This window comes from Malaclemys terrapin, chromosome 12 (genome assembly GCF_027887155.1).
Source record: "Malaclemys terrapin pileata isolate rMalTer1 chromosome 12, rMalTer1.hap1, whole genome shotgun sequence".
NCBI classification, from domain to species: Eukaryota; Metazoa; Chordata; order Testudines; family Emydidae; genus Malaclemys; species Malaclemys terrapin.
The window spans coordinates 33684807-33705930 of NC_071516.1; the positions used below are offsets into that span (position 1 = coordinate 33684807).

Below are 21124 nucleotides of genomic sequence, written 5' to 3' on the forward strand. Positions count from 1 at the left end.
CCCTTTATGCACACGCTGGCCTGGGAAGCTGCCCCATACCCTGTGGCCTGGCGGAGCGGGTGGGGCGGAGTCGGGTGACGAGGTTGGCGACATGGTGATGTGAGAGGCAGGGAGTGACATGCTATTTGCTGTCCCCAGGCCACAGTGTGCGGGGCTGGCGGGGCAGGGCGGTGGCTAGATGGAGTTGACAGCATGGGGGTGGCTGGGCAAGTGTGGGGTTGGCAGTGGAGGGGCAGCGCATGGGGTTGGGGGGGTGGCGTGTGGGGCAGCAGTATGCCGCTAGGGGTGGCGTCTGGGCAGCGGTATGGAGCGAGGGGCAGCGTGTGGGGCGGCGTGTGGGGCAGCAGTATGGCACGAGGGGCGGCACGTGGGGCTGGAGGAACGGTGCATGGGGCAACGGTATGGCGCGAGGGGCGGCAGTATGGCACGAGGGGCGGCGCGTGGGGCAGGGGCTGATGTCCTTTCCCGTCCCCAGTGCGCAGGCCGCGAGGGCTGCCAGCTTGTATCAGGAGGTGGACGATGCCATTCATAGGCTGGTGCAGCTCAGCAATCGGCGCCTGGGGCAGCTGGAGCAGGAGAGGGGCCGCCGGCAGATGACACAGGTAATACCCCTCTATTACCTCCCCGGTGACCTTCTCCACTCACTGCCCCCCCAACTGTGCTGCTGTGTGTTTCACCTTCCTCCCCTCCCCACCCCACGCCCAGAGCACTGACAGCCCCCGTACCTGCTGCATGCTGCCCCCACGTGCCTCATCTACCCCATGCCTGCCCCACGTGCCCCTCCCTATCTGGCACCAAAACCTTCCCTGCCCTCTGCCACCCCTGTGCCCGGGGTTCTGTTCCCCCTCTCCCAGATCCCCTCCCAACTCCCGCGTCCAGCAGTCTAGCAGCCCCCATGTCCTCTCCCCCACCATGCCTGTGGTGCTGACCCCCACATGCCTGCCCCCCTGCCCATTCTTGTTGCTGTCACCTTCTGTCCTGGCAGGCGGTGGGCTGGCTGGCTGACCATGGGGAGCAGGCGCTGGCAGGATTCACCCCCATGGAGGTGGGGGATTCGGTGTTGGCCGTGGAGGAGACTCTGGCGAAGTTTGAGGCTTTTCACACCCTCGCCAAGGTGAGACACACATCCCTCCTCCACTTGAGGGCTGCAGGGAGGGATCTGCAGGGACACACCCACATGTGGGAGGAATGGAGGGCTGGGACCCTGAGGAGAAGAGTGTGGGTGAGGCGCTGCATACTGGGAGGGCACTGCCTGGTTCTGTGGGGCACTACATATCGGGGGGTGCCAGCTCTGCGGAGTGCTCTGTACTGGGGGGTGGCATTGGCTCTGCAGGATGCTCTGTACTAGGGGGCTGGCATAGGCTCTGGGGCACTCTGTACTGGGGGGCATAGACTCTGCGGGGCGATCTGTACTGGGGAGCATAGACTCTGCGGGGCGATCTGTACTGGGGGGCTGGCATTGGCTCTGCAGGGCGCTCTGTACTGGGGGACTGGCATAGGCTCTGTGGGGCGCTCTGTACTGGGGGGCTGGCATAGGCTCTGTGGGGCGCTCTGTACCGGGGGCTGGCATAGGTTCTGCGGGGTGCTCTGTACCGGGGGGCTGGCATAGGCTCTGCAGGGCGCTCTGTACTAGGGGGTTTGCATAGGCTCTGTGGGGTGCTCTGTACTGGGGGGCTGGCATAGACTCCGCGGGTGGTCTGCACTGGAGGGCATAGACTCTGCGGCATGCTCTGTACTGTGGGGGAGCATTGGCTCTGCGGGGTGCTCCGTACTGAGAGGGTGGGCGTTTGCTCTGCAGGACGTGCCATACTGAGCGGGGGGCATTGGTTCTGCAAGACGTGCCATACTCAGGGTAGGGGGCTGCACCGGCTCTGTAGGGCGTGCCATACTCAGGGGTGGGTGTGGTCAGTCTGCCGGGCATGCCATACTTGGGGGGGCACATTGGCTCTGCAGGGTGCGCAATACTGAGGGTGGGGGAGTGTAGGCTCTGCAGGGTGTCCTACGCTTAGGGTGTGTGGGGGATGCATCAGCTCTGTGGGGTGCACCATATTGAGGGGGGGGTGCGTTGGCACTGAGGGGCGCGCTATACTGACGGTGGGGGGGTGCGTTGGCTCTGAGGGGCGCACCATACTGAGTGTGTGGGGCGTGTTCACTCCGAGGGGCGCACCATACTGAGCATGGGGGGCATGTTGGCTCTGTGGGGCGCACCATACTGAGGATGGGGGTTACGTTGGCTCTAGGAGACGCGCCATACTGAGAGTGGGGGGATTGCGTGGCTCTGAGGGGTGCACTATACTGAGGTGGGAGGGTGGGAGGCGCGTTGGATCTGTGGGGCACGCCATACTGAGGGTAGGGGGGGCATGTTGGCTCTGAGGGGCGAGCCATACTGAGGGTGGGGGGTACGTTGGCTCTGCGGGACGCGCCATACTGAGGGTGGGGGGGTTGCGTCGGCTCTGTGCGGCGTGCCATATTGAGGGTGGGGGGTGCGTTGGTTCTCTGGCGTGAGCTGTATTGAGGGTGGGGGGAGTCCAGTAGCTCTGCAGGGTGTGCCATAGTGAAGATGGGCGGGGGCTGCATCGGCTCTGCGGGACGCACCATGCTGAGGTTGGGGGGCTACATTGTCTCTGTGGGGCATGCTTTACCAAGGGAGGCAACGTGTTGGCTGTATGGGATGTACATGGGTTCTGCGGGGTACGCCATCCTGAGGAGGACCACATGGGATCTGTGGGGCACGCCATATTGGGGGGGGTATGTTGGGTCTGCAGGGTGCCCCAAACTGAGGGTGGTGGGACATTGGCTCTGCAGGGTGCATTGTATTGGGGTGGAGCGTTGGCTTTTCAGGGAACGCTGCATTGAGGGGGGGGCACGTGGGGTCTGCGGAACGCTCTGTGAGAGAGGTGCATTGGTTCTGTGGGGCGCGTCATACTGAGAGTGGGGGGCCACATTGGCTCTGTGGGGTGCGCCATACCAAAGTTGGGGTATGCTGAGTGTATGGGATACACTGTAATGAGGGAGGGCATGTTGCATCTGCAGGGTGCAATGTATTGAATGTGGGCGGCATCGGCGCTGTGGGGCACGCCATACTGGGGGGGTGTGCGTTGGCTCTGTGGGACGCACCATACTGAGGGTGGGGGGATTGCATCAGCTCTGAGGGGTGCGCAGTAATGAGGGTGGGGGTATTGCATCAGCTCTGCAGGGCGCATCAAAATGAGGGTTGGGGGATTGCGTCGGCTCTTCAGGGTGCGTCGTAATGAGAGTGGGGGGTGCATTGGCTCTGAGGGGCGCGCCATACTGAGGTGGGGGGGCACGTTGGCTCTGCGGGGTGCGCCGTACTGATGGGGGTGGGGGGGGTGCGTCGGCTCTGCGGGGCGCTCCATAGTGAGGGTGGGGGGCGCATTGGCTCTGCGAGGCGTGCTGTAGTGATGGTGGTGGGGGGTGCATCAGCTCTGCGGGGCACATCGTATTTGGGGGACATCGGCTCTGCAGGGTGTGACATACTGAGGGTGGGGGGCACATTAGCTCTGAGGGGCGCACCATACTGAGCGTGGGGGAGGGGGGATGCGTTTGCTCTGAGGGGCGCACCATACTGAGGGTGGGGGGGGCATGTTGGCTCTGCGGGGCGCTCCATACTGAGGGTAGTGGGGCACATTGGCTCTGCAGGGCGTGCCATACTGAGGATGGGGGGCGCGTTGGCTCTGCGGGGCACGCTGTACTGATGGTGGGGGGGGTGCTTTGACACTGAGGGTGGGGGGGGCACATTGGATCTGCGGGGCACGCCATACTGAGGGTAGTGGGGCGCGTTGGATCTGCAGGGTGCGCTGTACTGTTGGTGGGGGGGGTGCGTTGGCTCCGTGGGGCACATCGTATTTGGGGGACATCGGGTCTGCAGGGTGTGACATACTGAGGGTGGGTGGGCATTGGCTCTCTTGTTGCTCTATGCCAGGGGTAGGCAACTTACGGCACGCGTGCCAAAGGCGGCACGTGAGCTGATCTTCAGTGGCACTCACACTGCCCGGGTCCTGGCCACCGGTCCGGGGGGCTCTGCATTTTAATTTAATTTTAAATTAAGCTTCTTAAACATTTTAAAAGCCTTATTTATTTTACATACAACAATATTTTAGTTATATATTATAGACGTATAGAAAGAGACCTTCTAAAACGTTAAAATGTATGACTGGCACGCGAAACCTTAAATCAGAATGAATAAATTAAGACTCGGCACAGCACTTCTGAAAGGTTGCCGACCCCTGCTCTATGCTGTGGGGTGTGTATTTGTGTCTGTGGGGCTCCCTGTATTGGGGTGGGAAATGGTGTCTCTGCCAGGCGCTCTGTACCGAGGGGATATCTGCTCTGCAGGCAATGTCTTGCTGAGGGTGGATGGGTGTTGGCTAATGCTGTGGGGTGTGCATTGGGTCTGTAGGAGGCTCTATAGTGGGGGGGGGACATGGGCTCTGCGGGGTGCTCCATATGGAGGTGAGGGGGTGCATTGACTCTGCAGGATGCACCATACTTAGAGTGGGAGAGCATTGGCTCTATGCTGTGGGGTGTGCATTGGGTCTGTGGGGTGCTCTATACTGGGGGGATATGTGTTCTATGGGGTGCTCCATATGGGAGTGGGCGGGGGTTGTGTCTGTGGTGTATCAGCTCCGTGGGGCACTCTGTGCTGGCGGGTGTCTGGAGCGTAGGCAGGACAGCACTGCCCGGTCTCCTCCTGTCTCTCCCAGGAATGGCTGGCCCGGGGGCATGAGGCTCTGCATCTGGTTGGTGACGGGGACCTGGCAGCTGAGAGGCAGCAGCTGGAGAGCTTCGAGCGCCGGCTGGAGAGCTGTGCGCACACCATGCACAATGCCCTGCGGCTGCACCGCTTCCTGCAGCAGGTGCCAGCCGCTCAGGCGTGCCCCCTCTGTCTGTCTGTGCCTGCCCCATCCCTCCTTTCCCCTTTAGCATCCAGCTTAGTTCAGCCCAGGGGGTGTTCCTGGCATGGGGAGCTGACCCCACATCAGAGGCAGTCCAGCCCTGCTATCCATGCCAGAGGCGGGTGTGGATGCCCCCAGCGCAGCGTCAACATTGGAGGGGGCGTGATTTCCTGGGTCCGTTTGTCATTCCTGCCCATTTCCATTGCAGGGCTCCCCATCCCCGTCCCTGTCGCCTCCCCATTGCCCCCGTATCCCCTGGCCCCACGGCCCTGACTCCTCATCCCCCCCGGCCCTGCATCACTCTGATCCCGGCGCCAGCTCCCTGCCCCCCCTGGCCTACGTCACTTTGACCCCGTCTCTCCCGCTCTCTCGTAGGCTCAGGACTGGGCCCTGGAGGGTGTCCGGCGCCTGTCGGCCATTGAGGACGGCGCAGGGCCGGAGGTGGTGCTGGGGACGCTGGGCCGGTACTGCCAGCAGCATGGCGAGATCTCGGACAGCGCCTTCCAGGAGATGCGTGGGCTGGCGGTGCAGAGTCCCTGGGCGCTGCGGGAGTTGGGGCGCTGTCGGGTCCGCTGTCAGGAGCTGGGGCGCCTCCTGCAGCGGCGGCTGGAGGTGGCATTGCAGGCTGGACCCCCGCCCCGCCGCCGGGCTGACAGCACCAGCGCCTCCTGCTCACCGCAGCGCCCAGTGAGGGGCCTGGGCACTGGCCTGGGCTCCTCCCGCAGCATGAGCTGCCTGCTGCCACCGCCCGGCAGCCTCTCCCCTGGCCTGTGTGAGGTTCCCTCTTGCCACTCACTAGCGTCCCCCAGGGGCCCCATGGAGAATAGCGATGAAGAACGGAGCCCCCCTCCCACCAGCACCCCCACCTCTGCCTTCTTCCAGGCACCCACGCTGCCTCTGGGCACACTGCCCCCCTGCCAGCCTCCTGCAAAGGGTCCCCCCAGCACGCAGAGGGCACTGAGCGAGCCCGGCCCTCCCCGTCCCAGCGTCCTCATTCGCGGGCTGGAAGTGAGCAGCCAGGAGGTAGTGGACAGGACCTGCTCGCCCCGGGAGCACGTGATGCTGGTTCGCAGCAGCGCCCAGAGAGCCGAGGCGCCATGGGGGGGCACGCCCAGCACTGAGTGGAAACGCCGCCTAGGGTGAGTTGCTCTGGAGGAGGGGTATTTGCACCAGACCAGGACCCTGGGGTTCTGGGCACTGCCCCCTCCCACGACTGCCACCCCACATACGCACTGGGACCCGAATACCCCATACATTGGGACCCATTGCCCCGTCTGAGAGAAGTGCGCCCTGGCACCACCTGTTGGTGCCCCTGGGGTGGAGAGCCCATTGGCACCTGTGAGGGTGTGTGGGGGGCTGGGGTGCAAGGCCCATCAGTACCATGGGAGGGCTGTCGATGCCCATGGGATTGAGGGGAAGCACTGAGCTGGGTGACCCATGGGTGGCTACGTAGGGGAGCCCCAGGGCGGGAGGCTCGTCAGCACCCACAGGGTAGGGCACAGGGCCCCTCGTTGATGCCCATCCCCTCACCTGCCCAGCGCCCAGCAGCGGCTGGTGGCAGAGCTGATCGCCTCCGAGCAGAAGTATCTGGGCTGCCTGGCTGAGTTGCTGCCCCTGGAGTCGGGGTGCCAGGAGCTACCCCCCGAGCTGAAACGCGAGTGCAGTGCCTTGGAGGGCACCCGCGACCGGCTGCTGGGCTTCCACCGCACTTACTTCCTGAAGGAGCTGCAGGGCTGCGCCAGCCACCCCCTCCGTGCAGGGGGCTGCTTCCTGCGATATGTGAGTGTCCAGCCCCGTGACCCATCTGGGGACCCCCACTCTCCCCCCAGAACTCCCCTCTCCCAGGCACCTCCCCACACCAAGGCATGAGTGCTGCTCACTGGCACCCCTGTCATCTCCCCAGGAGATGCCAGCAGACCCCTGCAGGAGCCCATAGCCCATCTGCTCTGGGATGCTGCTCGAATTGCATTGGCCCTGCCCTTCTGCGTCTCCCCCGTGTCCCCGCCCTTCTGCGTCTCCCCTGTGTCCTCTGTGCTGTGGGGAGGTGGTGACGCTGAAGTTGGCTCTAATTCCCCCATCACTCTCTGCGCCAGGCGGACCAGTTCAGTCTCTATGCCCTCTACGTGAAGAACCGGCAGAAGCTCGATGCAGCACTGGCCTCTCAGCAAGCTGCCAACAAGGTACTGTCTGTGCTGTTTGCGTGTACCCATGGAGAAGCTCAGAGCTCTGGGAGGGGAGTGGGGTTTAGTGGTTAGGCAAGGCAGGGCTGGGAGTTCAGGACTCTTGAGTTCTATCACGTCAAATGTAAAAGTATTGGACAGGCCAAAAAGGAATTTGAAGAGCAACTAGCAAAAGAGACACAAACGAACAGCAAATCTTTTTTTTTAAGTACATCAGAAGCAGGAAGCCTGCCAAACAGTCAATGGACGATTGAGGTGCTAAAGGAGCACTCAAGGCAGATGAGGTTTCAGAAAAGCTAAACAAATCCTTTGCATTGGTCTTCACTGCAAAGCATGTGAGGAAGATTCCCACACCTGAGCCATTCTTTGTAGGTGACCAATCTGAGGAACTGTTCCAGGTTGAGGTGTGAGTAAAGGAGGTTTTCATAGAATCATAGAAGATTAGGGTTGGAAGAGACCTCACAAGGTCATCTAGTCCAATCGCCTGCTCAAAGAGGACCAACCCCAACTAAATCATCCCAGCCAGGGCTTTGTCAAGACAGGTCTTTAAAACCTCTAAGGATGGAGATTCCACCACCTCCCTAGGTAACCCATTCCAGTGCTTCACCATCCTCCTAGTGAAATAGTTTTTCCTAATATCCAACCTAGACCATTCCCACTGCAACTTAAGCCCATTGCTCCTTGTTCTGTTATCTGCCACCAATGAGAACAGCTGAGCTCCATCCTCTTTGGAACCCCCCTTCTGGTAGTTGAAGGCTGCTATCAAATCCCCCCTCATTCTTCTCTTCTGCAGACTAAGTAAGCCCACTTCCCTCAGCCTCTCCTCATAAGTCATGTGCTCCAGCCCCCTAATCATTTTCATTGCCCTCCACTGGATTCTCTCCAGTTTGTTCACATCTTTCCTGTAGCGGAGGGCCCAAAACTGGATGCAATTCTCCAGATGTAGCTTCACCAGTGCTGAATACAGGGGAATAATCACTTCCCTTGATCTACCGGCAACACTCCTACTAATGCAGCCCAATATGCCGTTAGCCTTCTTGGCAACAAGGGCACACTGTTGACTCATATCCAGCTTTTTGTCCACTGTAATCCCTAGGTCCCTTTCTGTGGAACTGCTGCTTAGCCAGTCGGTCTCCAGCCTGTAGCAGTTCAGTTTTGGAACAAATTGATAAATTAAACAACAATAAGTCACCAGGACCAGCTGGTATTCACCCAAGAGGGAAGATCCTCTTATGGATCAATAACTGGTTAAAAGACAGGAAACAAAGGATAGGAATAAATGTTCAGTTTTCACTGTGGAGAGAGGTAAATAGCGGGGTTCCCCGAGGATCTATACTGGGATCAGGGCTGTTCAACATATTCATAAATGATCTGGAAAAAAGGGTAAATAATGAGGTGCCAAAATTTGCAGACGATACAGAACTACTCAAGATAGCTAAGTCTAACACTGACTGTGAAGAGTTACAAAGGGCTCTCACAAAACTGGGTCACTGCGCAACAAAATGGCAGATGAAATTCAATGTTGATAAATGTAAAGTAATGCACATTGGAAAACATAATCCCAACTATACATACAAAATGATGGGGTCTAAATTAGGTGTTACCACTCAAGAAAGAGATCTTGGGAGTCATTGTGGATAGTTCTCTGAAATCATCCACTCAGTGTGTAGCCGCAGTCAAAAAAGCGAACAGAATGTTAGGAACCATTAGGAAAGGGATAGAAAATATGATATCATAATGCTACTATATAAATCCATGGTACGCCCACATCTTGAATACTGCATGCAGTTCTGGTTGCCCCATGTCAAAAAAGATATATTGGAATTGGAAAAGGTACAGAGAAGGGCAACAAAAATGACTGGAGGTAATGAACAACTTCCATATGAGAAGAGATTAGAAAGACTGGTAATGTTCAGTTTAGAAGAGAGATGACTAAGAGGGGATATGATTGAGGTCTATAAAATCACGAATGGTGTGGAGAAAGTGTTATTTACTCCTTCACATAACACAAGAACTAGGGGTCACCTGATGAAATTAATAGGCAGCAGGTTTCAGACAAACAAACAAGAGAGTAATTATTCCCACTGCGCATAGTCAACCTGTGGAACTTGTTGCCAGGGGATGTTGTGAAGGCCTAAATATAGCTGGGTTAAAAAAAGAATAGGGCCTATCCTCCATGAACTTATCTATCAATGACTATTAGCCACGGTGGTCAGGGATGCAACCCCATGCTCTCAGTGTCCCTAAACCTCTGACTGCCAGTAGCTGGGACTGGGTTACAGGCAATGGATCACTCGATAACTGCCCTGTTCTGTTCATTCCTTCAGAAGCACGTGTTACTAGCGCCTGTCAGAAGACAGGATACTGGTCTAGAGGGACCATTGGTTTGACCCAGTGTGACCCTTCTTATGTCCTTATCCTCAGCTCTGGGAAGGAAGTGGGGTCTAGTGGTTAGAGCTGGGGTCTGAGAGCTAGGATTTGTGGGTTCCGTTCCTTGGTCTGGGCAGCTGTTGGGATCTGGAAGACCCAGTGATGGTGCAGTAGCCCGGCTTGTGGGTTCCATGCTCAGCTCCTCTCCTCCCCCCAGACAGCACACAGCAGCCTAGAAGGTCCCTGGGAGGATACGGCGCTGGCAAGTGCCCTGCAGAGGCCCCTGGAGCAGCTGGAGCGCTATGGGCGCTTTCTGGAGGAGCTGCTGCAGGAGACGGACCTGGAGCAGGCGCCGGAGCGCGAGGCCTTGCGGGCAGCGCAGCAGCTGCTGGAGTCCCAGGTGCAGCATGGCAGGAACCTGCTGGCCATGGAGCAGATCCGGGGCTGTGAGGTGAGTGTAGGCAAGGGCCATGCCAGCATGCACTGCTCTGCCCAGGGGCCATCCCAACATGCACTGCTGTGTCCCGGGTGGGATGGGACCCCAGGGGCTCTCGCAGTATGCACTGCTCTGTCCCTTCCCCAAGGGAGGACCAGGGGCTCTCCCAGCATGCACTGCTCCATCCCTAATGGGGAAGGGGCAGCCAGGGGTTTTCCCAGCATGCACTGCTCCATCCCTACCTGGGGAAGCGGCCAGGGGCTCTCCCAGTATTCACTGCTCTGTCCCTGGGAGGTGGCGAGCCTGGCCCGGGGGAGGTTGCCCATTGCCTGTGGTGTCTCCTCTCCCTGCAGCTGGAGCTGAAGGCGCAGGGGCAGCTGCTGCACCGGGACGAGTTCACCGTGCTGCGTGGGCGCCGCAAGTGCCATCGACACGTCTTCCTCTTCGAGCAGCTGCTGCTCTTCAGCAAGCGCAAGGGCACCGAGGGCGGCTTGGACGTCTACGTCTACAAGCAGGCCTACAAGGTGCGCTGCCTTCCCCCGTGGGATCTCCTGCCCCTGCCTTGCCCTGCCCCATGGGATCTCCTCCCCCTGCCTTGTTCCCCCCGTTCTGCCCTGCTCCATGGGATCCCTGCCCTATCCCACCCTGCTCCACTCCAGGGGATCCACCCCCGCTGCAAACAGGCCTTCAAAGTGTGCTGGCTCATCCCACCCTGCCCCAGGGGACCACCTCCCCTGCCCCATAGGATTCCTCCCCTAGCACTACCTCCCCCATGGGTCCCCCTCTGCACTGCAAACAGGCCTTCAAGGTGTGTCTCACCTCCTGGCCATGCTGTCTGCCCCCCAGACAGCAGATATGGGGCTGACGGAGAACATCGGGGAGAGCGGGCTGCGATTCGAGCTCTGGTTCCGGCGTCGCAAGCTGCGTGAGGCCTACACGCTGCAGGCCTCCTCACCTGAGGTGAAGCACAAATGGACCAGTGCCGTGGCCCAGCTGCTGTGGAGGCAGGCCACGCTCAGCAAGGGTAGGTGGGGGTGGTATGGTGCGCAGGAATGGGGGGAACAGATAGGACGAGATCTGGGGCGTGAGGGATGAGGTTGTGGGGTGAGTACATGGGCCCTGGCGTGTCAGGATGGGGCGAAAGGGTAGCCCTCATTGTGATGGGTTGGGGGAAGCAAGAGGACATGGACACCAGAGGGGATGGGATTGGTGGGGGGACATGGCTTTTGGTATAACTCATGGGGACACACGTGGGCCTTGTGACAAGGTGGGGGAGAGGATGGGGGGCATGGGCCCTGCTGAGATGACCCCTTTGGGACTGCCACCTGATGTGCCTAGACTACCTCTAAGCCCGTTTTCCCTGCCAGCTTGGGACTTCAGTGCCCTGCCTTGTTTGAGCCAGACACACTTGCCTGCTGCAAACATAGATCCAAGTCTGACCCCACAAGCTGCAGGCTTAACTGAAAACAGCTTAAGAAGTGTTCCTGTTTCCAGCACTCAGATAGCCAGCTCCCAATGGGGTCCAAACCCCAAATAAATCCGTTTTACCCTGTATAAAGCTTATACAGGGTAAACTCATAAATTGTTCGCCCTCTATAACACTGATAGAGAGATATGCACAGCTGTTTGCCCTCCCCAGGAATTAATTCTTACTCTGGGTTAATTAATAAGTAAAAAGTGATTTCATTAAATACAAAAAGTATTTAAGTGGTTTCAAGTAATAACAGAACAAAGTGAATTACCAAACAAAATAAAATAAAACATGCATGTCTAAGCCTAATATAATAGGAAACTGAATGCAGGTAAATCTCACCCTCAGAGATGTTCCAATAAGCTTCTTTGACAGACTAGCCTCCTCCTAGTCTGGATCTAGAAATCACTCACACCCCTGTAGATACTGGCCTTTGTTCGAGTTTCTTTCAGGCATCCTTTGGGGTGGAGAGGCTATCTCTTGAGCCAGCTGAAGACAGAATGGAGGGGTTTCCCAGGGGCTTATGTAGCCTCTCTCTTGTGGGTGGAAACCCTCTCTCCCTCTGTGTAGAATTACAGTTACAAGATGGAGTTTTGGAGTTACATGGGCAAGTCACATGTCCATGCATGACTTCATTCTTTATAGGCCGATGCCATGTTAGCCCAAATGTTCCCAGGAAAGCTCAGACGTGGATTGGCATCTACCAAGGTCCATTGTTGGCCAAGTACTCCCAATTATTTAAATAACCCCTTCACGCTATGTTGACCAAATCTGCCTTAGGTGCTTTCTACAGCAAACACAAGCATAGAGCCAACACTCGTAACTTCAGATATAAAAATGATACGTGAATACCAATAGGATGAATACATTCAGTAGAACATAACCTTTGCAAAGATATGTTACATGCATATGTAGCATAAAACATATTCCAGTTATGTCGTATTTACATTCATAAGCATATTTCCATAAAGCATTATGGGGTGCAGTGTCACAGGGTGGGGAGGAAGGAGGAGGATGGGATGGAAGAAGTGGCCCCGGCAGGATGGGATTTGTGGGGTGGGCCCCATTGAGATGGGGTGGGGAAGGAGGAAGGGGATGGGATGGAGGGTGTGGCTGCTGGTGGGATGGGAGGAGGGGGATGGGATGGAGGGAGTGGCCCTGGCAGGATGGGATTAGGGGGTGAGCCCTGTTGTGATGGGGTGGAGAAGGAGGGGGATGCAAGATTACTAAGCAAGAGACTTAGACCGAGCTGGATGAGCGACCGGCTGAAAGGGGCGATTAGGAAAAAACAGAAAGCGTACAAAGAGTGGAAGAGGGGAGGGATCAGTAAGGAAACTTACCTTAGCGAAGTCAGAGAATGTAGAGATAGAGTGAGAAAGGCCAAAGGCCAGGAAGAGTTGGACTTAGCGAGGGGAATTAAAAGTAATAGTAAGAGGTTTTACAGCCATATAAATAGGAAGAAAGCAAAGAAAGAAGAAGTGGGACCGCTGAAGACTATAGCCGGAGAGGAGATTAAAGATAATCTAGGCATGGCGCAATATCTCAATGAATATTTTGCATCGGTGTTTAATGAGGCCAATGAAGGTATTAGGGATACTAGCACCGTTACAGAGGGGCATACGGGATGGGGGATTACCGCATCCGAGGTAGAAACAAAGCTAGAACGCCTTAATGGGACTAAGTCGGGTGGACCGGACGATCTTCATCCGAGAATATTGAAGGAATTGGCGCGGGAAATAGCAGGCCCATTAGCGACTATATTTAATGAATCTGTAAACTCGGGGGTAGTCCCGTTAGACTGGAGAATAGCCAATGTGGTTCCTATTTTCAAGAAAGGGAAAAAAAGTGACCCGGGTAACTATAGGCCTGTTAGTTTAACATCAGTAGTGTGCAAGGTGCTGGAGAAGATTCTGAAAGAGAAACTAGTTGAGGACCTTGAAGTTAATGGCAAATGCGATAAATTACAGCATGGTTTTACGAAGGGCAGATCGTGCCAAACGAATCTGATCTCCTTCTTTGAGAAAGTAACGGACTTATTAGATAAGGGAAATGCGGTGGACCTAATATACCTGGATTTCAGTAAAGCGTTTGATACAGTACCCCATGAGGAACTATTGGTTAAAATGAAAAACATGGGGATCGATATGAAAATCCAGAGGTGGATAGGGAATTGGTTAATGGGGAGAATGCAGCGGGTCGTATTAAAGGGTGAATTGTCGGGTTGGAGGGAGGTTACTAGTGGAGTGCCTCAAGGTTCGGTTTTGGGACCCATCTTATTTAATCTATTTATAACTGACCTCGGGACCGATTGCAAGAGTGGGCTGATAAAGTTTGCGGATGATACGAAGGTGGGAGGAGTTGCAAACTCGGAGGAGGATAGGGATACTCTGCAGGGAGACTTGAATGAGCTCGTGAATTGGAGTATCAGAAATAGGATGAAATTTAATAGTAAAAAGTGTAAGGTGATGCACTTGGGGACGAATAATAACAATTTTAGTTACAAGATGGGGACGCATTGGTTAGAAGTAACGGAAGAGGAGAAGGACCTAGGGGTCCTTGTGGACCGCAGGATGACTATGAGTCGGCAATGTGACGTGGCGGTGAAAAAAGCCAATGCGGTCTTGGGATGTATTAGGCGAGGTATATCTAGTAGAGATAGGGAGGTCCTGCTTCCGTTGTATAAGGCGCTGGTGAGACCTCATTTGGAGTACTGTGTGCAGTTCTGGTCTCCCATGTTTAAAAAAGATGAACTCAAACTGGAACGGGTGCAGAGAAGGGCGACTAAGATGATCAGAGGAATGGAAAACCTGTCGTATGAAAAGAGATTAGAGGAGCTTGGGTTGTTTAGTCTGACAAAGCGAAGGCTGAGGGGGGATATGATTGCTATGTTTAAATATATCAGAGGGGTTAATACAAGGGAGGGAGAGGAATTATTCCAGTTTAGTACTAATGTGGACACGAGAACGAATGGATACAAACTGGCCGGGGGGAAGTTTAGGCTTGAAATTAGACGAAGGTTTCTGACCATCAGAGGTGTGAAATATTGGAACGGCCTTCCGAGGGAAACGGTGGGGGCGACGGACCTGTCTGGTTTTAAGATTAAGTTGGATGAGTTTATGGAGGGAATGGTTTAATGATAAAACATAGTAGCCAAGGAAAACCAAGCAATGGTACATGAACAGCATAATGGCCAACAAGGGTCAGGCTAGAGACTCTTGCCTATATGCTCGGGGTATTACTGATCGCCATATTTGGGGTCGGGAAGGAATTTTCCTCCAGGGTAGATTGGCTGAGCCTCTGGAGGTTTTTCGCCTTCCTCCGCAGCATGGGGCAGGGATCACTAGCAGGAGGGTCTCAGCCGATTGAAGTCACTAAAACACAGGATTGGGGACTTCAACGGTAGAGTCCAGGGAAGGGTCTTGCGGCCTGCAGCATGCAGGGGGTCAGACCAGATGATCATAATGGTCCCTTCTGACCTTAATGTCTATGAGTCTATGAGTCTATGAGGATGGGACGGAGAGTGGCCCCAGCAGGATGAGATTGGGGCACGTGGCCCTGTTGTGATGGGGGCACGTGGCCCCGTTGTGACATCTCTCTCTGTGTCCTGCCCAGAACTGCGCACGCAGGAGATGGTCTCCATGGGCATCGGGGACAAGCCCTTTGTCAGCATCCAGGGCCCTAGCCAGGTCCTGCTGAGCAGCCTGCTCACAGGCAGAGGTGAGGGGGGCTGAGTCGCAGAGGTGCCGTGGGTTGCGGGGCTGTCAGCATAGCAGAGTCACTCTGGGAGGGGGGGGGGGCTTGGAGGCATGGCAGGGAGTCTCTCGGGGGGTGGGGGGCTCTGGGAGCAGCAGGGGCGATGGGGGTCTCCTGGGGAGGGGAGGGGTCCTTAGGCTGTCTCTCTGGGGGTAGAGAGGTGTCTCCTTTGTGGGCCTGGGGGGTCTCTCCCTGGTGCTCTCTCATCCCCTCTCTCTGCAGCCGCCCGCACCCGTGCCTCGGTGGCTCTCTCTTCCTTCAGCCCCTGGGCCGGGGCCCCATGCTCCCCGCCGGCTGCTACGTCATCCCCCCGCCCCGGCCCTGCCCCCCTGGGCCTGTTCTGTGATGCCAGCCCTGTGCCCCCTGCGGCAGGGCGCTCCCCCGGGGCCTGCTCGCTGCCAGGGCACCTGGAGGAGGAGGAGTGGGAGCTGGACGTCAAGCACATCCCCCGTGGTGAGCCCACAAGACGGGGGCGTTGCAGGGGTGGTGTCTCTGGGGAGCTCGGTGGAACTGTGGGGGCACAGCTGGCTCCATGGGGAGGGTACACATGGCTGGCACCTGGCATTCAGGGAGGCGTGGCTCCTTCAAAGAGGCAGCTGGGCTTGGGGCTCTGTGGGGCCAGTGCGTGGTGGGCTGGCTTTGTGGGAGACGCTTGGGGGGTCTCTGCCTCTCCCCTGCACTGAGGCTGCTGGGGCAACACTGGTCCCTGTTGTTGACACATGGCTCCGTGGTCTGTAGCCCAGTCACTGTGGTGATGCCCAGCAATGCGTGTGGGCGGGCACAGGCATGGGTCCCGGGGCCTCACCCCTCACCCCGATTCTCTTGCAGCGTCCGAGACAGCCGCTGGCTCAGGAGCTACTCCGGCTCTGGGGGAGCTGTCCCCCAGGGGGGCAGAGTCGCCAGGGGGCTCTGCCCCAGTGCAGCGCCGGCTGGTGAGTACAGGGGGGAAGAGCAGGGGCTGTGGGGCAGGCGTATGTTTTTGTCTCTATCCCCATCTCAGATCTCAGGGCTCCAGGGGGCTCAGCTGTCACCTCGCTTTTCCCACTCAGAGCTGCCCGGGGTCGGGGCTGTCCTACAGAGCGGGGTCCGGACAGCCGTCTGTCCGTCCATCAGTCATGGATGTTGCTGGCTGTATGTGTGTGTGTGTCTCTGGCTCAGTCTGTCTGTGCAGGGCTGGCTGTGCATGGTGGGCTGTCTGTCTCTGTCAGGCTGTCTGTCTGTCTGTCTGCGTAGCTGGCTGTCTCTGGCTTTCTGTGTGTCTGTCTGCATGGGTGGCTGGTGGGCGGGCTCTCTCTCTATCTGTGTCAGGCTGTCTGGCTGTGTGTCTGGCTGTGCGTCTGCCTGATGGGCTGTCTCTCTCTGTGTCTGTCTGTCTGTGCTGTCTGGGAGGGGCTGGCATCTTTCCTAGGAGTGTTTGAATTCACAGGAGTGCAAGGGGGGAATGGACGACATAACGGGGGGGCATTACTGTCTTGCCTGGTAAGTGGCCAGGGATGGACAGCACTGTAGGCAGGGCACTGCGGGGCCCCAGGCCGGTTACCGTTCTCCCCTGCCACCCCCTCAGCCCTGCCCTGCCCTGCGGGGCCCCAGACCTGCTGGCTCCTAGGAGGGGCTGCCCCAGGACTTGCCATTTTGGGACCAGGCTGCTCTTTTCTGCCACCATCTGTGTCCCCCACATGGGACCAGGGCTCTCCCCAGCCTTCCCACCCCAGCCCGGCCGCCCATGCCCTTGCCCCTAGCTCCACCCTCCACACTGACCCACGGATACCCCCTTTCCTCCCCAGCTCCACTCCAAGGTCTCCTCCCCCTGAGACCCCCCCAGCTCCAACCCTGCCCCCCGCTTCACTTTCTCAGCCCCATTCCCTCCCCCTCCCCGCAGTGACCCTGACACCCTCACAAATGATGTCTTATTTGTTTGCCAGAGAGACGGCCACGCCCCCCCCAACCTGGCGACCCCGCTCTGACCCTGGCACCGAGGTACAGCGGCTGGGACACCCCCCAGGTGCCCATCAGTCTGTGTGTCCGTCTGCCCTGCTTCAGGACACGGGCGGGGCGCCCACCCCTCCCACACTGCCTCTGTCCGTCTGTCTAGTCCCCCTCCCCCACTCTGTGTCCGTCTGCCCCCCCCGTGTCCCCATTGTGTCCGTCCGCCCCCCACTGTCGCTGTCCGTCCGCCCCTCCCTGTGTGTCTGTCCGCCCCTCCTCTGGCACTCACCCCGCTCTCTCTCTCCCCCAGAACTGGGTCTGGAGCCTGCACAGGAAGCTGTTTGCCTCACGTGGTCGCGTGGGGCAGGATCGGAGCCCTGGGGCCGCCAGGAATAGGACAGTCTGAGTCCCTGGCAGACCCCTGGCACCACATCCCACAGGCTTTTCCCCATGGATCCTCCCCTCCCCACCCACTGCATGGAGCCACCAGACAACCCCCAGCCACTGCCCCATGGGTCCTCCCCTCACCCTTCATGGGACTACTAGGACCCTGTAGCTACCATGCGGGCTGGGGGATGGGTATCAGTGGAGGGCGCAGCGCCCCATGGCCTGGGAGGGGAAGGACAGTGATGGTGTGGGCAGGAAACCCATCTGGCCTGGGCGTCAGAGCAGTGGGGCTGGCATGGGGCTAGAGGGGCAGTGAGAGCTGCACCCTGAGTCCAGCAAGGGACTGAATAGCATGAGGACCCCCCCCACGGAGCCTGAGCATGCCCACCTCTGGCCCCGCACATTCACCCAGCCCTACGCGCACATGCAGAGCAAAGCCCCCATGAGGATTGCCACTCACGTGCATACTGATCCCTGTCTCACCCAGCTGTGCACACACTGATCCCTGTCTCATCCAGCCATGCCTCCATGTGCCCCAACCCCTTCACGTGCCCATGCCCACACTGATCCCTGTCTCACCCAGTGGTGACTCCACGTGCCACAACCCTTCACGTGCACACGCCCACGCACACACTGATCCCTGCCTCACCCAGCCATGCTGCCATATGCAATGGTCCCTTCACGTGCTCACGCCCACACTGATCCCTGTCACACCCAGCGGTGACTCCACGTGCAACGACCCCTTCATGTGCACACACCCACGCACACACTGATCCCCGTATCACCCAGCCGTGCCTCCACGTGCCACAACTCTTCACGTGCACACGCCCACGCTCACACTGATCCCTGTCTCATCCAGCCATGCCTCCATGTGCCACAACCCCTTCACGTGCCCACGCACACACTGATCCCTGTCTCACCCAGCCGTGCCTCCACGTGCAACGACCCCTTCACATGCACACGCACACACTGATCCCTGTCTCATCAGCCGTGCCTCCATGTGCCACAGCCCTTCACGTGCACACGCCCACGCACACACTGATCCCTGCCTCACCCAGCCATGCTGCCATATGCAATGGTCCCTTCACGTGCTCACGTCCACACTGATCCCTGTCTCACCCAGCGGTGACTCCACGTGCAATGACCCCTTCATGTGCACACACCCATGCTCACACTGATCCCTGTCTCACCCAGCTGTGCCTCCATGTGCAACGACCCCTTCACGTGTACACACCCATGCACACACTGATCCCTGTCTCACCCAGCCGTTCCTCCACGTGCTATGACCCCTTCATGTGCACATGCCCACGCACACACTGATCCCTTTCTCACCCAGCCGTGCCACAACCCCTTCACATGCCCACGCACCCACTGATCCCTTTCTCACCCAGCCGTGCCACAACCCCTTCACATGCCCACGCACCCACTGATCCCTTTCTCACCCAGCCGTGCCTCCACGTGCAACGACCCCTTCACATGCACACACCCATGCACACACTGATCCCTGTCACCCAGCCATGACTCCACGTGCAACGACCCCTTCATGTGCACATGCCCACGCACCCACTGATCCCTTTCTCACCCAGCCGTGCCTCCACGTGCAATGACCCCTTCACATGCACACACCCATGCACACACTGATCCCTGTCACCCAGCCGTGACTCCACGTGCAACGACCCCTTCATGTGCACATGCCCACGCACCCACTGATCCCTGTCTCACCCAGCTGTCTGCCCATGTAATGACCTCTCCATACAACCACACTGATCCCTGTCTCACCCTGCTGTGCCTCCATGTGCAACAACCCCTTCACATGCACACGCACACACACACACACACTGATCCTTGTCTCACCTAGCCATGCCTCCACGTGCAACAACCCATTCACATGCCCACGCCTACGCACACACTGATCCCTATCTCACCCACACTTAACTCTATGTGCAGTGGTCCCTTCACGTGCCCACCCCCACACTGATCCCTGTCTCACCCAGACTTGACTCCATGTGCAACGACCCCTTCACATGCACACACCCATGCACACACTGATCCCTGTCACCCAGCCATGACTCCACGTGCAACGACCCCTTCACATGCACACACCCACGCACACACTGATCCCTGTCTCACCCAGACTTGATTCCATGTGCAATGACCCCTTCACATGCCCATGCACACACTGATCCCTGTCACCCAGCCATGCCTCCACGTGCTACGACCCCTTCACATGCACACACCCACGCACACACTGATCCCTGTCTCACCCAGCTGTCTGCCCATGTAATGACCTCTCCATACAACCACACTGATCCCTGTCTCACCCTGCTGTGCCTCCATGTGCAACAACCCCTTCACATGCACACACCCACGCACACACTGATCCCTGTCTCACCCAGCTGTCTGCCCATGTAATGACCTCTCCATACAACCACACTGATCCCTGTCTCACCCTGCTGTGCCTCCATGTGCAACAACCCCTTCACATGCACACGCACACACACACACACACTGATCCTTGTCTCACCTAGCCATGCCTCCACGTGCAACAACCCATTCACATGCCCACGCCTACGCACACACTGATCCCTATCTCACCCACACTTAACTCTATGTGCAGTGGTCCCTTCACGTGCCCACCCCCACACTGATCCCTGTCTCACCCAGCCATGCCTCCACGTGCTACGACCCCTTCACATGCACACACCCACGCACACACTGATCCCTGTCTCACCCAGCTGTCTGCCCATGTAATGACCTCTCCATACAACCACACTGATCCCTGTCTCACCCTGCTGTGCCTCCATGTGCAACAACCCCTTCACATGCACACGCACACACACACACACACTGATCCTTGTCTCACCTAGCCATGCCTCCACGTGCAACAACCCATTCACATGCCCACGCCTACGCACACACTGATCCCTATCTCACCCACACTTAACTCTATGTGCAGTGGTCCCTTCACGTGCCCACCCCCACACTGATCCCTGTCTCACCCAGACTTGACTCCATGTGCAACGACCCCTTCACATGCACACACCCATGCACACACTGATCCCTGTCACCCAGCCATGACTCCACGTGCAACGACCCCTTCACATGCACACACCCACGCACACACTGATCCCTGTCTCACCCAGACTTGATTCCATGTGCAATGACCCCTTCACATGCCCATGCACACACTGATCCCTGTCACCCAGCCATGCCTCCACGTGCTACGACCCCTTCACATGCACACACCCACGCACACACTGATCCCTGTCTCACCCAGCTGTACCTGTGTAACGACTCATCCACACGCACATGCACACCCACTGCATGGAGTAGTGTGCTGAGATCCCGGTGTCACTCAGCCATGTCTGCCCATGAAATGATCCCGCCACATGTGCACATGCACACACATGGGCCCCTTTTGCACCCACAGGCCAGCCTGCACATGTCCATTCGTGCTCCTGGGTCGACCTGCACCCGCACACACCTGTGTGTGTGCCTGTTCCACTCCCCTCCTGGAGCAGCCGCAGCCACCAGGGTTACTGCAAGGCAGCCACAAGGGCACTGGGATGGCCCAGCCCCATCAGCCAGGGGCAGGAGCATCATGGGAAGTCTTTACGTGGCAGACTGGAGCATCATAGGACATTCCCTGCTGGGGAGATTGGAGAACTGTGGGAAATTCAGTGGC

General features: G+C 57.7%; 1 protein-coding gene across 5 annotated transcripts in view; it reads left to right on the forward strand.

The window, feature by feature from the left end:
- The window catches only part of ARHGEF40 (Rho guanine nucleotide exchange factor 40), a 33745-nt gene extending 12759 nt beyond the window's left edge, over positions 1-20986 (forward strand). For 2 of the 5 annotated variants that reach the window (XM_054045659.1, XM_054045658.1), the window contains exons 10-22: positions 476-602; positions 986-1114; positions 4725-4877; positions 5292-6055; positions 6455-6695; positions 7010-7096; positions 9684-9917; positions 10256-10426; positions 10749-10926; positions 14986-15090; positions 15349-15579; positions 15955-16058; positions 17363-20986. In XM_054045659.1, the coding sequence (XP_053901634.1) occupies positions 476-602; positions 986-1114; positions 4725-4877; positions 5292-6055; positions 6455-6695; positions 7010-7096; positions 9684-9917; positions 10256-10426; positions 10749-10926; positions 14986-15090; positions 15349-15579; positions 15955-16058; positions 17363-17458 (2620 nt within the window). In that variant the 3' untranslated portion in view covers positions 17459-20986. Of the gene's footprint in view, positions 1-475; positions 603-985; positions 1115-4724; positions 4878-5291; positions 6056-6454; positions 6696-7009; positions 7097-9683; positions 9918-10255; positions 10427-10748; positions 10927-14985; positions 15091-15348; positions 15580-15954; positions 16059-17048; positions 17129-17362 lie in introns of all 5 variants that reach the window. The other 3 variants (XM_054045660.1, XM_054045661.1, XM_054045662.1) reach the window with 3 other exon arrangements.
- The last annotated feature ends 138 nt before the right edge of the window (positions 20987-21124 follow it).